The following is a 12,772-nucleotide window of genomic DNA, read 5'->3' on the forward strand; positions in this document are numbered from 1 at the left end:
GGTGGTGGTGGATCGTCGTTCTTCTGAAGGTGAAGTGGACGCAGCTGTGGTCCGTCCAGTGGAGTCCTGTGGCGTGGCTGAAGGCGATGTCTTTGCTGGATGAGAAGACGGCGTCGAGTGTGTGTCCGGCGAGGTGGGTGGGGGTGGTCACCAGCTGCTTGAGTCCGAGGTTGGCGAGGTTGTCTAGCAGGGTGGTGGTGTTGCGGTCGCTGTTGTTCTCCAGGTGGAAGTTGAGGTCCCCCAGGAGGATGTAGTCGGCGGAGGGGAGGGCATGCGGGCTGATGAAGTCGGCGATGTCCTCGCTGAATCGTGTGCGTGGTCCTGGGGGTCGGTAGATCAGGGTGCCTCTGAGGGTTGTCCTGGGGTCCGTGTGGATCTGGAAGTGCAGGTGTTCGGCGGTGGTTAGGGTGTCCTCGGTGTTGGTCGTGATGCGGATGGTGTCTCTGTGGATGATGGCGATTCCTCCTCCCGTCTGGTTGGCGGTGCGGTCCCTTCGTGTGATCTTGTAGCCCTCTGGGATGGCGATGGCGATGTCGGGCGCTGAGGAGGCGTTCATCCAGGTCTCAGTGAGGAAGGCGACGTCGGGGGCAGTGGTGTCGAGGAGGTTCCAGAGTTCGATGGCGTGTCTGTGGACGGAGCGGGTGTTGAGCCAGGATGCACTTGAGGTGGTTGATGCTGGTGATCGGCTTGGCGGGTGTTGGTGCAGGGTGGGTCCGGATGCAGGAGAACTTGCAGGCGTGGCAGCTGAAGGGTCCGTGGGTGTTCTTCGGGGTGGCTCGGTGGCATCCTGGGATGCCGCTGGTGTTGAGTGCGAGGAGTTCGGCGGCGTTGTAGGTTCGTCGGGGCGGCTTCCGTCGGTGGGGGCCAGGGGTCCTGGCACTGGGCGCGGTCCAGGCGCGGACGGGCGCAGACGGGCTTACCTTTGGCGCGCCTTCGGCGCACAATCGGCGCGCCCGCTGCGCGTTCGCACGGTCGCCATATATGGCGAAGTGCGCGGGTGGGCGGAGCAGCTGGGAGGCGGGAGCGGGGAGGGTACAGAAAGCAAAAGGGGCGGGGCAATCGGCGGTGGCGGGAAGCGGGGAGGGGGACGACGGGCAGAGCAGCACTAGAAGGCACTTACAACACGGGGTAAAAGATACAGGCAGTAAAGAATGGCAAAACAAAACAAAACAAACTGAGAAGAATGCAGAAAGGCAAAAAACTACCGAGGCCGGTTAGGCGAGCACGGCCCCGCCGCGCGAAGGCAGGGGGGCGTGGTCACGCGGATCAGCGAGGCAGCTACGAGGCAGTCAGGCAGGGTGAGCGCACACAGCAGCTGGTGGCCGTGCGGCGCGGGGGTGTCCCAGAACTAGGACACACTCACCTGCGTCGCACGGTCGCCATATATGGCCAAGTGCGCGGGTGGGCGGAGCAGCTGGGAGGCGGGAGCGGGGAGGGTACAGAAAGCAAAAGGGGCGGGGCAATCGGCGGTGGCGGGAAGCGGGGAGGGGGACGACGGGCAGAGCAGCACTAGAAGGCACTTACAACACGGGGTAAAAGATACAGGCAGTAAAGAATGGCAAAACAAAACAAAACAAACTGAGAAGAATGCAGAAAGGCAAAAAACTACCGAGGCCGGTCAGGCGAGCACGGCCCCGCCGCGCGAAGGCAGGGGGGCGTGGTCACGCGGATCAGCGAGGCAGCTACGAGGCAGTCAGGCAGGGTGAGCGCACACAGCAGCTGGTGGCCGTGCGGCGCGGGGGTGTCCCAGAACTAGGCAGCTATTGATGGCTGCCAATATTTCCTCCCTGGAAAAAGGTTCATCAAGGAAAATACGATGGTGGTCCTCGAGCCAGACGAGGGCAATAGACTCAAAGTATCGATCAAACTCCTCCCGTGGCAAGGGAGTGCCGGAAGAGTAGAGTTGCGAATAAAAGTCAGGAAAACGGGACTTTATGTCCTCTGGTGAGGTGGTTCTGTCCCGGCCGCCATCGCTGAGGGCCGTTATATAGGAGGTAGCTTGCGGTGGGCGAAGAAGGTTAGCAAGAGTACGCCCGGGCGGCGCGCCCGACCCTCCCAACCCAGAAAAGACAGCTCGCGTCCAGCTTCATCTGAGAATTCGGTATGCTTTTGGTGTAGTAGCGCAAGCGTCTCAGGGCTAGGGCACGCGGCCTGGGCGGCATCCATATCCCTAATTTCCCCCTCGAGCTTAGTCAGGGTGGAGCGAATAGAGTGGAGAACGCCCACCTGTTTTGAAATACATTCACCCCGAATGACGGCCTTGAAACCCTCCCATAGTGTGGAGGCGGAATCGATGGAGCCCTTGTTTAAATCAAAATAGATGGTGATCGCTGTATGAATATTCGCACAGAACACAGAGTCCTGGAGTGCGTTAGGAGGAAGACGCCAAGTAAAGGCCCATCGCAGGGAATTAGGCGGCCTAAGACTGATCTGGACCGGCGCATGATCTGAGAAGGTGCGAGCCATGTGCATTGCATCAGTGAGCGAGGCCAAAACATCCGGCGAGGTCAGCCAAAGATCAATTCGCGACCAGCAGCCCCTTGCGCCAGTGACACAGGTGTGGAGCCACAGAGGTGCAACCAGAGCAAGCTCCCTCTGCAGCATCTGGTTACGGAGGTGGACAAGCAGGAGACACGGCAGATGTCAAACTAGTAAAATAGAGGCAGGCAACCCATTCCGCAAGGCCGCGGTGAGCGAGGTTGACGTGGACACAGCAAGGCCAGCAGTCAATGCCTCCTTAGGAGGGATAAGAGTAGCAGCGCAACACACACCCAGCCACCAGACCAGGCCATGGCAAGCAGAGGGCAGTGGTCCAGGCAGGGTGCACCTTAAGCCATAGGAGGCCAGGCCAGGCCAACAAGAAGCGTCCAGACGCCAGGAGGAGCGTCAGGCAGGGAGCTGGGATCAGTTGCCTCAAGGATGCCCACAGGGGCCACAGCACCAATCAGCAGGGGTGAGGTAGGTGCACAGGTTGTAGCTCACATTGGTCAGTCAGGTGGCAGCTAGAGAAAATACAGCCAGTGGGGAGGACGTTAGGCACCCGCGGCGCCCCCCATAGCAGACATCACACAGGCGGGGGAACAGGCGAGGCGGCTGCAGGTCGGGGGCTCGGCAACACCGGCGCAGCCCCCAAGATGAGACTCCAGACCAGGAGGAGGGACCAGGCTCGGCCCAACAAGGCAGAAGGCAGCGCCCGCGCGGTAGAACAGGAGAGCAGCCGGCAGGGGGGATGCGCACCAGACTGAGGCCGGAACGGGCGGGAGTCGCGGGAGGCCCGGCGCTCACTTTACCGAGCCCGGGGGCCCGCGTCGGCCGCGGGGAGCGGCCAGAAAGCCACAGAATGCAAAGCACCTGTACGGAGCACACAGGGCCGGGCGGAACAGCCCGCACCCGCCCTATCCCCTCGCAAGCCACAGATGCGACTCCACTCACCCACAGGAGGTACAGGTGTGTCCGATCGATCCACCGCCGTGCGCGGCTCCACGCAGTCACAGGCAGTCCAGGGAGGAGCAGGCCGACCTCGCGGTCCCGAGGCCACAGGCCCAGCGTCACCAGCCGAAGGCACAGCACCGCAGCAGGGCCTGACCGGGAGGCGGTGGCGAGATGAGACAGCGCCCCGCGTGCCAGGGAATCAGGATTCGGCGTCGGAGTGCAGCAGAGGTGAGGATGCCAGCAGGATTATAGCGGATAATTGAGCTTGGCCGGCAGAGCCCACTTAGAGTGCAGCCATCTTGCAGCTGGCAAAGCCACGACCCCAATATGCATATTTAATGGGCCGGCCCAGCGAGAGAAAGGGAGTGACACCTCTGCCTGTTAAAAGGGAGGTAATGGACGCCCATCTGTCTCCATAAAGGCCACTCAGGCACCCATTGGGCTGCTGCCAGTATCCAAACAACGCAAAAACCACCCATATCAGCCCCCAGACTGCTAAAAAAAAGCAGTCCACAGCTGGAACTGTACACCGTCCCCTCGGGCATTGCCCGAGTGCCCGCGTTATCTATCCGACCCTGCTGCTAGCCACGAACCCTGAGGAATCCCACTGTGTGACTGTACCCTTAGGCAGGGTGGGGAAGTGCATCATTGATGTACTGTACATTCTGCCACACAGGATTGGGCATTAGGGGCAGGTTTCTAAGATATTTCCATGTTGTTTTCGGTATCTGTTTATATGGGTGATTCTGTGTTGTTTCAGCCACTTCAGTGCTTCGAGACGCTAGAGAGGGTGGAAGAGAGGCAGAAAAGAGGTGCGACACAGTGGGGGTTAGCAGCACACCTAGGGTGTGAGGGTGTGAGGGTGGGGGGTGGTCCGTGGGTCTGGTTGCTTAGTGGACTAATGCGTACACTGTAGTGGCCTGTGTTTGACCTCATGGTCACAGGTTCAAATCCCTGCGGGTCTACTCAGTCTTTCATCCATCTGGAGATCGATAAAATGAGGACCACTGACTTGTGTAACAATTACCATCTGTTATTCAGCGCCAAGATATCCTTTGCTGTGAACATGCGCTATACAAATAGACGTTATGTTATTGTGTTATGCAGTGCTTTAAATTGGCAGGTACTCACCGGTACTGAGTACCGGCACTTCAAAATTTTCTGCACTTGAGTACCGGAACTTCTCCTTTGTCCAAAGAGAGTACCGGTACTCAGGGGCAGCAGCCAACTCCGTGCAATTTGGCATTTGAAAGAAGAAGCGTGACACACAGCTGACAGTCCGTTTTTTTGAAGCACTCGAGTGCTAATCTCCGCTTAACATCTGCTAATTGAGCAATTCCCCTCCCCCGTCTGGCTCCCTTGCCCGGGCTGCTGCAGCCTCCTGGACACACCGGATTCATTCCGCAGACCTGCACGCTGGGCTATTGTGCTTTGTTGGCCATCCAAACACCTTCGAAAAGTAGAGAAAGCTCTGTTTTTATTTCTACATTTCTTCGTGTGCCCCCTGCTGTCCCATTTGCAAGTTGTAAAAGACTTGGTGGGGGACAGATGAAAGGCCCAATTTGCATCTCGCCCCTCTCCCTACTGATAAGCACACTGCAGCCGTACCTTGTCAGAGCTTAACTTTAAAAAAAAGGAGAAATAATATACATGCCTTTCCTTTAAAATGTAATCTAACAAGAAAGTTAGTGATATTGTGTTATGTATGTTTGATTTCTATAGCACTTTCCCAATGCTTGTGAGGCCCAAGGCGCTATTACACTGGAACCAATTTAAGAAAGAGTTTACATTCAATTAAAAGTAAAATATTTATGACATTAGAAAATAAATGTTAGTGAACTTTTTTCTTAGTGCCTTTCAAACAATTTCTAACATAAAGCGCCAATGAAACGAAATCTTAAATGAAGAGTTGCATTTGGTCATGAGGTTTTATCAACGATTTTAATGAATGGCCAGCCCTCCACGTTCATCCGCTCGCTCCAGCTAATTTTTGCTTTTAGCACACTTTATTGTGGGTGCACACGAACTTAACACCCTATCTGCATGCATGAGTACTTCTATGCCACTATGTATGTTCTTGTATGAGTGAGTGTTGTCTGCAGTGTGTATTATCTGCACACAAATTAAATCTCAATCAAATTAAACATGTGCCTCTGCCCTGGTCCCATAGCACTATCCGTAGCTCCGCCCCCATAGCTCCGCCCCTCATGTCCCTGCCCGCCCCTAACTCCGCCCCCTGCCCACATCTCAATTTGGTGAGTACCTGCACTTATTTTTTTCCATTTAAAGCACTGGTGTTATGTAATGGTGCTATGTTATGGTGGTGTGGGTGAGGAAGTCGAGCAGAGCTCTCGACGACTAATATACACTAAGGTAGGGTAGGAGAGCGCGTGGACGGGGTGGAAGTAAGGGGTGCAGGTAGAAAGAACGGGGCGCGTGCCGCACTCTCTTAACTGCTCGATACATTGCCTCCAGGGAAGAGAGTTGGGGGTGGGGAGGCATGGGCTCTTTACTTCAGTAGTCTCAATAACCTGCCGCCATATCCCGGTCGTTTCTGCGCCTCAGAGAAGCCGCGTCACCAGGGCTTGCAATCCCAAAGAACAAAAGTGACCCAGTTTCACTCCCCGCATCTCGGGCTGTAGGAAACGTCCATCTGAGGGAAACCAAGTGTGACAGGCGGCGCTTAAAATAGAAGCCGCTCCTACAAGGTCAGCCTCCCCAAGGCAGGTAATGGAGACATCATTAAACCGCGGCTGTACTCGGCTTCCTTCCTTCCTCCCAGGGCTCGAAGACTCGAGTTCCCACGCAGTGTCCGTCTTTTCAGGCGATGCTGCTTCTCCCCACCCCCGTGCTAAAAAGGTCCTGCAAGTCTGGAACTGCACGATTCCGATCTCCTGCGCTCTTTATACAACATGCAATTTCCAACTCAAGTGATCTGTCGCCCTGACAGTACTTCATTTGTAGAATAATAAGTGACAGGTTATTTTACAGGAAGCCACTGGAGATTTCACCACCTACTCTGCCAGAACGGCCAAATGCCATCACATTCCTAAACATTTGAACTATTTCATGTCACACAAGGTTGTCCTGCGTGCATCTGTATTGAAGCCCCCTCTCCCCCCACAGCAACTATTTAAATGAATGTGTTTAAGGGTGAAGGGGGGATTTACCCAGATCTATTCACTCTGCTGTTTCCAAGAGCCAAATTCTGCTCCATAGCACCCACCACCTGCAATACCTTGCCCACCAGTGAGATCGGAGTAGGGGTCTGTGACAGCCACATGTGGTCTACAGGTGACCGTGCAGCTATCAGTAAGGGTTTAACAGTTTACCTATTGGTATAGAGAGCTGCTAAATGCTATTGTCTCCTGAATCCTCTAAAAAAATGACAACTTTATCCATTGAGAGCTCGCGCAAGTGATCGACTCGATCTGGACAACCTTTCCATCCATTACCATCACATATGTGTATATGATCCCTCGTCCCTTCAATGGCTCAAATCAATCAAATAACTCTTGAGTGAAAATTGTTTCTAGCAGCGAATTGTCTCTAACAGCTCTCTCTAATCATTGGCTTACCACGCCAGTGCATCGGCTGAGTGTGGTGATGTCCTTCTGTTCAGCAAAGACTGAGCGTTTCAATGCACTTCCTCAGAGGATAATTCGTCTATCCAGTGTGGATCACCAGATCGCCAATTCTTAAATCCTGGCTCTATGATTCGAGGGGAATGTGGGTGGAAGGCGACTGGGAATTATTTGTGTCATGGGAGAAGAGTAAGTCATGGCCCCCCTCTTCCTAAGCCACATAACCCAGTCCACCCTCAAAGGGGTGTTTATATAATGAGTACCCGGAGAGACTCAGAATACAGCAACCTGCCTACGCAACACTCGATATCCTGTTTTGTATCAGTTGTATTGCGGCTTTAGAAAATCTGAGGGTGGAGTTTGTCCCACATGTTGGAGGCGCAGAAGGAAGTTAATCTTTATGCTAGCTATTTTGATAAGCCATTCATTCTCAAGCTTACCACATCTATATAGATTTTGATATAGAATATCTAGTAGAGATATGGTGTTGCGTCGGTATACTTTTTTAATGGTTGTTTTAAGATCGATCACTCAATATTTAATAGGACCCACAGGCATTTCAAACCATTTTCACTAATAGTATCTTACTACTGACAGTGGGGTCCACTACCCCCAAGGCATGTCACTTTAAATAGTTTACCTTGAAGCCTCACGCTGCCACAAAAGCGAATTTGGAGATGATAATTTGTATACGTGGCTCCATCGCAAGGATAGAAATAAGGTAAAAAAGAGGGCACCCTTGCCTCCTTCTTCTGGTAAGAGGGATCTGTCTCGAAAGTTTCCCATCCACCTTTATTATACCCAAAGACAATTTGACATTTGCTTCAATGTAGGACATCATCTTTGAGGCAAACCCAGTTATGTCTAACACTTTAGAGAGATATGTCCAATCAACTCTATTGAACACCTTTTATGCATTTTCCGAGGAAAGATCATTCAAATGTTTTTACAATCTCTAAGTTCGATAAGCTCTACAGCCAAACATGTAGTATCTCTCGTTTGACGATTTGTTACAAAGACTGATTGGTAGGGAGACATAAGGAAAGACCAGATTTTGTGGAGTTGAGCAACTAGTATAGAAGTTAATTTTATCATCAAAATTTAGCAGGACTATAAGTCTGCATGAACTACATTTGGTGGGGGCGTTATCAGATTGTAATATCAAGTGATTATGGATTCTACCAATGAATTAGTTATAGGGTTTTAATATGAAAAATAGTTCTAAACTGGATAACGGTTCTACTAAGATTTCTTGGTTGGCTTTATAAAGTGATGCTGAGAATACGCCTGGCTTCTGGCTTTGTTTCTTGAAATGTAGTTAATGTAATACAAATGATATTTGTAAAGCACAACGATTACGAAAATGGTATCGTGACACGCAAGGATTGTAAGCGAGTTTCTGAGCAGGAGGAATAGCGAAAGGCTGGTTAGCTTAGAGTAGCCCAAGGTTTTTAAGGCCTTGTAAAAAGGAAAAAGCAGGTCAAGTGATTGTAGATGCAGAGAGTTCCAGATATTTGCTTTCAGCACCAGAAAAGTCTCGACCTACCACTCGGGAGTGGCACAACCTGGGGACAGTGAGGAGCCACACACTTTGTGATAGGTAACCAGTGTAACCTTTTTGACGAGGAAAAAGTAATTCAGTACGGGAAGTTACAAAGCCAGTCATGTCACTGAATTCTGAATCACCTGGAGCCAGAGAAGAAGGAAGTCAGGAGAGCCGAGGAAGAGGGAACTGCAGTAAGCAATTTAGTACAGTGGCCTGGACGATGGTGTGCCATTTTGTGCTAGGTCCCAAAAGTCCAAGCAATATGCACAGATGCCTTTAAATTCTTTGTTTTTTCACATTTGCTGCGCATCAAAGACAGAGGCCAAAAGTCAGGCTGCCTTCTGACAAATTGCTGCTTATTTTTCAACATGGGGATTGGTGTTTACAAACTCCTCTCACTTTGTAGACAGAGTAAGAAAACTAAAGTGAATTATGTGAAATTCTTGCTGGGGTAAAGGGGGTGTTAAAGGAAAGGCTGTAGGATGTCATTTTTTTGCAACACACAACAAAATGTAAAGGCCTGTAAATGAACTGTACACGTTCGGAAATTAGGAAAGCAAAAATGAATCACATTTTTCAGTAATTCTGAAGTGTGATGGAAACAACAATTTTTTAATAGGATCAAAATAAATCAAGACACTTTACTTGGTAATGGACAAATGATACATTTTAGTGAACATCGATATTCATGTTTTATCATTTGTGTGCAATACAGTTTCATCAGTAAAACTGTATTTTTGTGCAAATGTAGTGGCCATTTCCATGGAAAGTGTGCTGTCTGAAAATGGCACTGCAATACCACACAATGCTTTAGTTACATTGAAATAAATTCGCCATCCTTATGTACATTAAAGCTAGGCGGGTCATGAAAGTTTGTTGTTCTTAAAGTTGGGCTGTGGTTCTAAAAGGTTTGGGAAGCACTGTACAGAAAACTATCAGAAAAGGAAAAACTCAACATTTACAACTTTAAACAAGAGAGAGGAACAAGGGAAGTCAACGGGAAACGTCAATGAGGAAAAGGTGAAATGTAACAAGGAAGAAGAGTGGAAATGTGTTTAACAAAGGCAACTGCCATAAAAAAAAGTAAAAAGGCGGGTAAAATAACCTCTCTCTATCCCTGCCCCAAAATACATTGATATCATGGTTTCAATCGTTTTGGATTGTAGGTGTTTGATTTTAAATGAAATTAGATACATTTTCCAGCGACATGAATGTACTCATGTGAAGAAACATTGGAATGCCAGCTTTTAAGTTCAGTATGTTGGGGGGAAATCAATTGTTTTCCTAAATTGTTGAGAAACCAATAAAATGGTCTACTTTTAGCATGATCAGTTAATTCATGCTTTGCTTTCCTTCTAAGAAACTTGTTCTTCCGAACACACCATCTCTCCAGATACCTTTTTATTTACATCTCTGCTCCGAAGAAAAGGATCCATGTGTGTCTCAGCAATAACAGCTGTGTATTTGCATCTGCCCATTAACCATTGAGTGCCCAGTAGTGTATCCCATTAGCCAATGTTCCTTAGTATCTGATCAAACCTCCAGTCTCAGGTGGCACACATGTTATATATGTTATGTTATATAGGCTTATATAGCGCACGGCTGCCCCAGCCTAGGGGCGTCCCGGCGCTTGCTGTTCGTACCCGGGGGGGGGGGCTGCTGCTGATGTAAACTGCAGATGACATAACATAACTAACAGAAGAGGTGGGTTTTTATGGCTTTTCTGAAGGATAGGAGATCTTTCAGTCCATGTATCTGGGCTGGAAGTTCATTCCAGAGCTTTGCTGCTAGGTATCTGAATGAACGACCGCCCATCCGAGCTAATTTAATGCGGGGGACAGTGGCCAGGTTCTGTCCCTCCAACCGTAAAGTGCGTCGAGGAATATAAGATGAAAGAAGTGGGCACAGCATAGGGGGGGAGGCAGATTTCAGGATTTTAAAAGCGAGGCATAAGGTTTTAAAGCTGCTGCACCTATTATTCAGGAGCCCCCTATACGAATAAAGACATACCTCTGCAGTCCTTTGTTCTGCATTCATTTTGCCATAATTTGCATGAAAATGTGACTTCTTATCCTGCAGACCTCCGAAATGTTTTGGGAGTTCAGCGTGTTTCATTGTATGGAATGCAGAGGCAGAGCTAGCGTTACCACGGTAATGGGCTCCTATTACAGTCTTTGCAAGATGATACGTGAGTGATAGATTTATCGAAAAGAGGAGGTCCAAGAACCCGCTTTTCCAAATACCACATCACTGTGAAAAATTGAAAAACTAGTGTATCCCTCAAATATGCACTTGGTAAAACAATAGCTGTAAACACGTTTCATTTGAAAAAGGGTCAAGATTTTTCTATTTTTTTCTGAAATTTAGCACCCAAAAGTTGACTGTGCTCTCTGGTCTTCTGTCATTGCTTGTTTCTGCTGTAGGCTTATCAAAGGTGATGGCGAAGTTCTAGAAGAAATTGTGAGCCAAGAAAGGCACAAAGAAATAAACAAGGTACTGTACAGCATTTATCTTCAAAGATCTTGCGTTTAAGTGTGGCGACAATCAAGTGTGGTGCGTGAGCTTGTGTAAATGTGTTTATAAAATGCGCCGCACCGCTTCCTATTTGAGGCTCTGACTTGTTTTTTTTCCTCTTTGAAGCAAGCTACCAAGGGAGATGGGCTAGCCTTCCAGATGCGGACCGGAATGCTCCAGTAGCCTCCCGAGAAGAACCCCATCCGCCCACTGACCACAAGTATCTCGCATCAAGAATTTGTTGTGTTCGTACTGTATTCATCCAGTCCCCACCGACCTTTACCTGTTGTAATACCTGGGAGCGCACTTGCCAGTCAAGCCATTGTTCAAGCGATTGAGAACCTCCTCAGTCGGAAACATTTCCTGTGGCAATATGGGGGAAGCCACTTCTCACCATAGTGATGCAAGAGCAAAATCAAAGGTAGGAAATATGCCACCCTAAAAAAGAAACTTAGCAGGACTCATGAGCCGGAAACAGAGGTTAACAAACCAGTAGGTACTCTTCTGGTCCACTCATTTTAAAATTTTATTTTTTATTTCGGGTGGCTGTAAAAACACATACTATGTCCTGAATCCCAAAAAAAACACGATTTCTTCATAGAGCCGGCTATATAGCTGTTGAGCGTGGTACAGCACCCTTGCACGTGTAATTAATGTCTGAAAAGATATACCGGCACTGAGGCGTATCTGCTGCAGTCTTTCTCCTATGTCTATTTACTGTGTAGAACCTCAAGGTATTGACAGCGGTACTGCACTTTAAAATGTCTTATCATGTGTCTGCAGCTTTCTGTCGCCACTTCATTGTGAGGCTCTGCTAGATCACTCAGGTCATGATTTGGGGAAGCAGAGGTTTGGGACTACTATGTTTGCTCGCTTCTGTGGTGTCCATTCCATTCCATCAGTTTGTCTGGTGTGGCAGGATGTATCGGTTAGTGGGTATGTCACAGCGCTTGTTTATAGGTCTGTCCAAGCTAAAGCATCAGAATGTACTTTTCTGGTGTCCCCCCACTTTGATTTGAGTAGCTCAATAACAGTAGGATAGCGCTGAGGGGCAGAAGACTGCAGTGTTAAAGGTGGCAAGATAACTGACAGAGGAATAAAGACATGAAGAAAATGGGAGGGAAAAATGGATGATGCATCAAGAGAGAGTGTAAGAAGGAAAATAAAGAAAAGTAAGGGGGTGAAAAATAGATAAGAAAGTGAAGAAATAATGGCGGAAAAAAGTAAAGGAGCAAGGAAGGAATGAAAAATGAAAGGGTGGAAGCAAGGAAAAAGGAAGGAAGGATTCCGAAATTGAAAGGAATAAAGGAAAGTAACAAGAGGGAATGAAAAGGAAAAAGCAGGACCTAAAGGGAGAAGGAAGAAAGGGAAGGAGAGTAGAAAGAAAAGACAAACTAGAAAGGAAGAGGGGAAAGAAAATAATAAAATATTAAAGGATGGACCGGATGGAAAAAGGAAGGTAGGGAGGAAGAGGGAAGGCTAAAGAAAGGGGAAGGAAAGAAAAAGCGATTGGATGGATGAAAGAAAAGAGGAAAAGTATAAGTAAAAGGGAGAAAGAAAAAAGGGAAAGACGAAAAGGAGAAAAAGAAAACAAAAGAGAAGATGTAGTGAGAAGGAAAGAAGTAGCGAGAATTAGGAAAGGGACTATACAAAGGGAAATGGAAAAGACCGAAAGAAACAGACAGGGAGAAACAAG

At 48.8% G+C, this 12,772-nt stretch overlaps 1 protein-coding gene across 1 annotated transcript in view; it reads left to right on the top strand.

Moving 5' to 3' along the window:
* The window catches only part of ARL6IP4 (ARF like GTPase 6 interacting protein 4), an 86,859-nt gene extending 74,323 nt beyond the window's left edge, over window positions 1–12,536 (top strand). The window contains exons 5-6 of the mRNA XM_078667582.1: window positions 10,986–11,055; window positions 11,203–12,536. Coding sequence (XP_078523708.1) covers window positions 10,986–11,055; window positions 11,203–11,259 — 127 coding nt within the window. The 3' untranslated portion in view covers window positions 11,260–12,536. The remainder of the gene's footprint in view (window positions 1–10,985; window positions 11,056–11,202) is intronic.
* Window positions 12,537–12,772: the final 236 nt, after the last annotated feature.

The sequence above is a fragment of the Lissotriton helveticus genome, chromosome 11 (genome assembly GCF_964261635.1).
Source record: "Lissotriton helveticus chromosome 11, aLisHel1.1, whole genome shotgun sequence".
NCBI classification, from domain to species: Eukaryota; Metazoa; Chordata; class Amphibia; order Caudata; family Salamandridae; genus Lissotriton; species Lissotriton helveticus.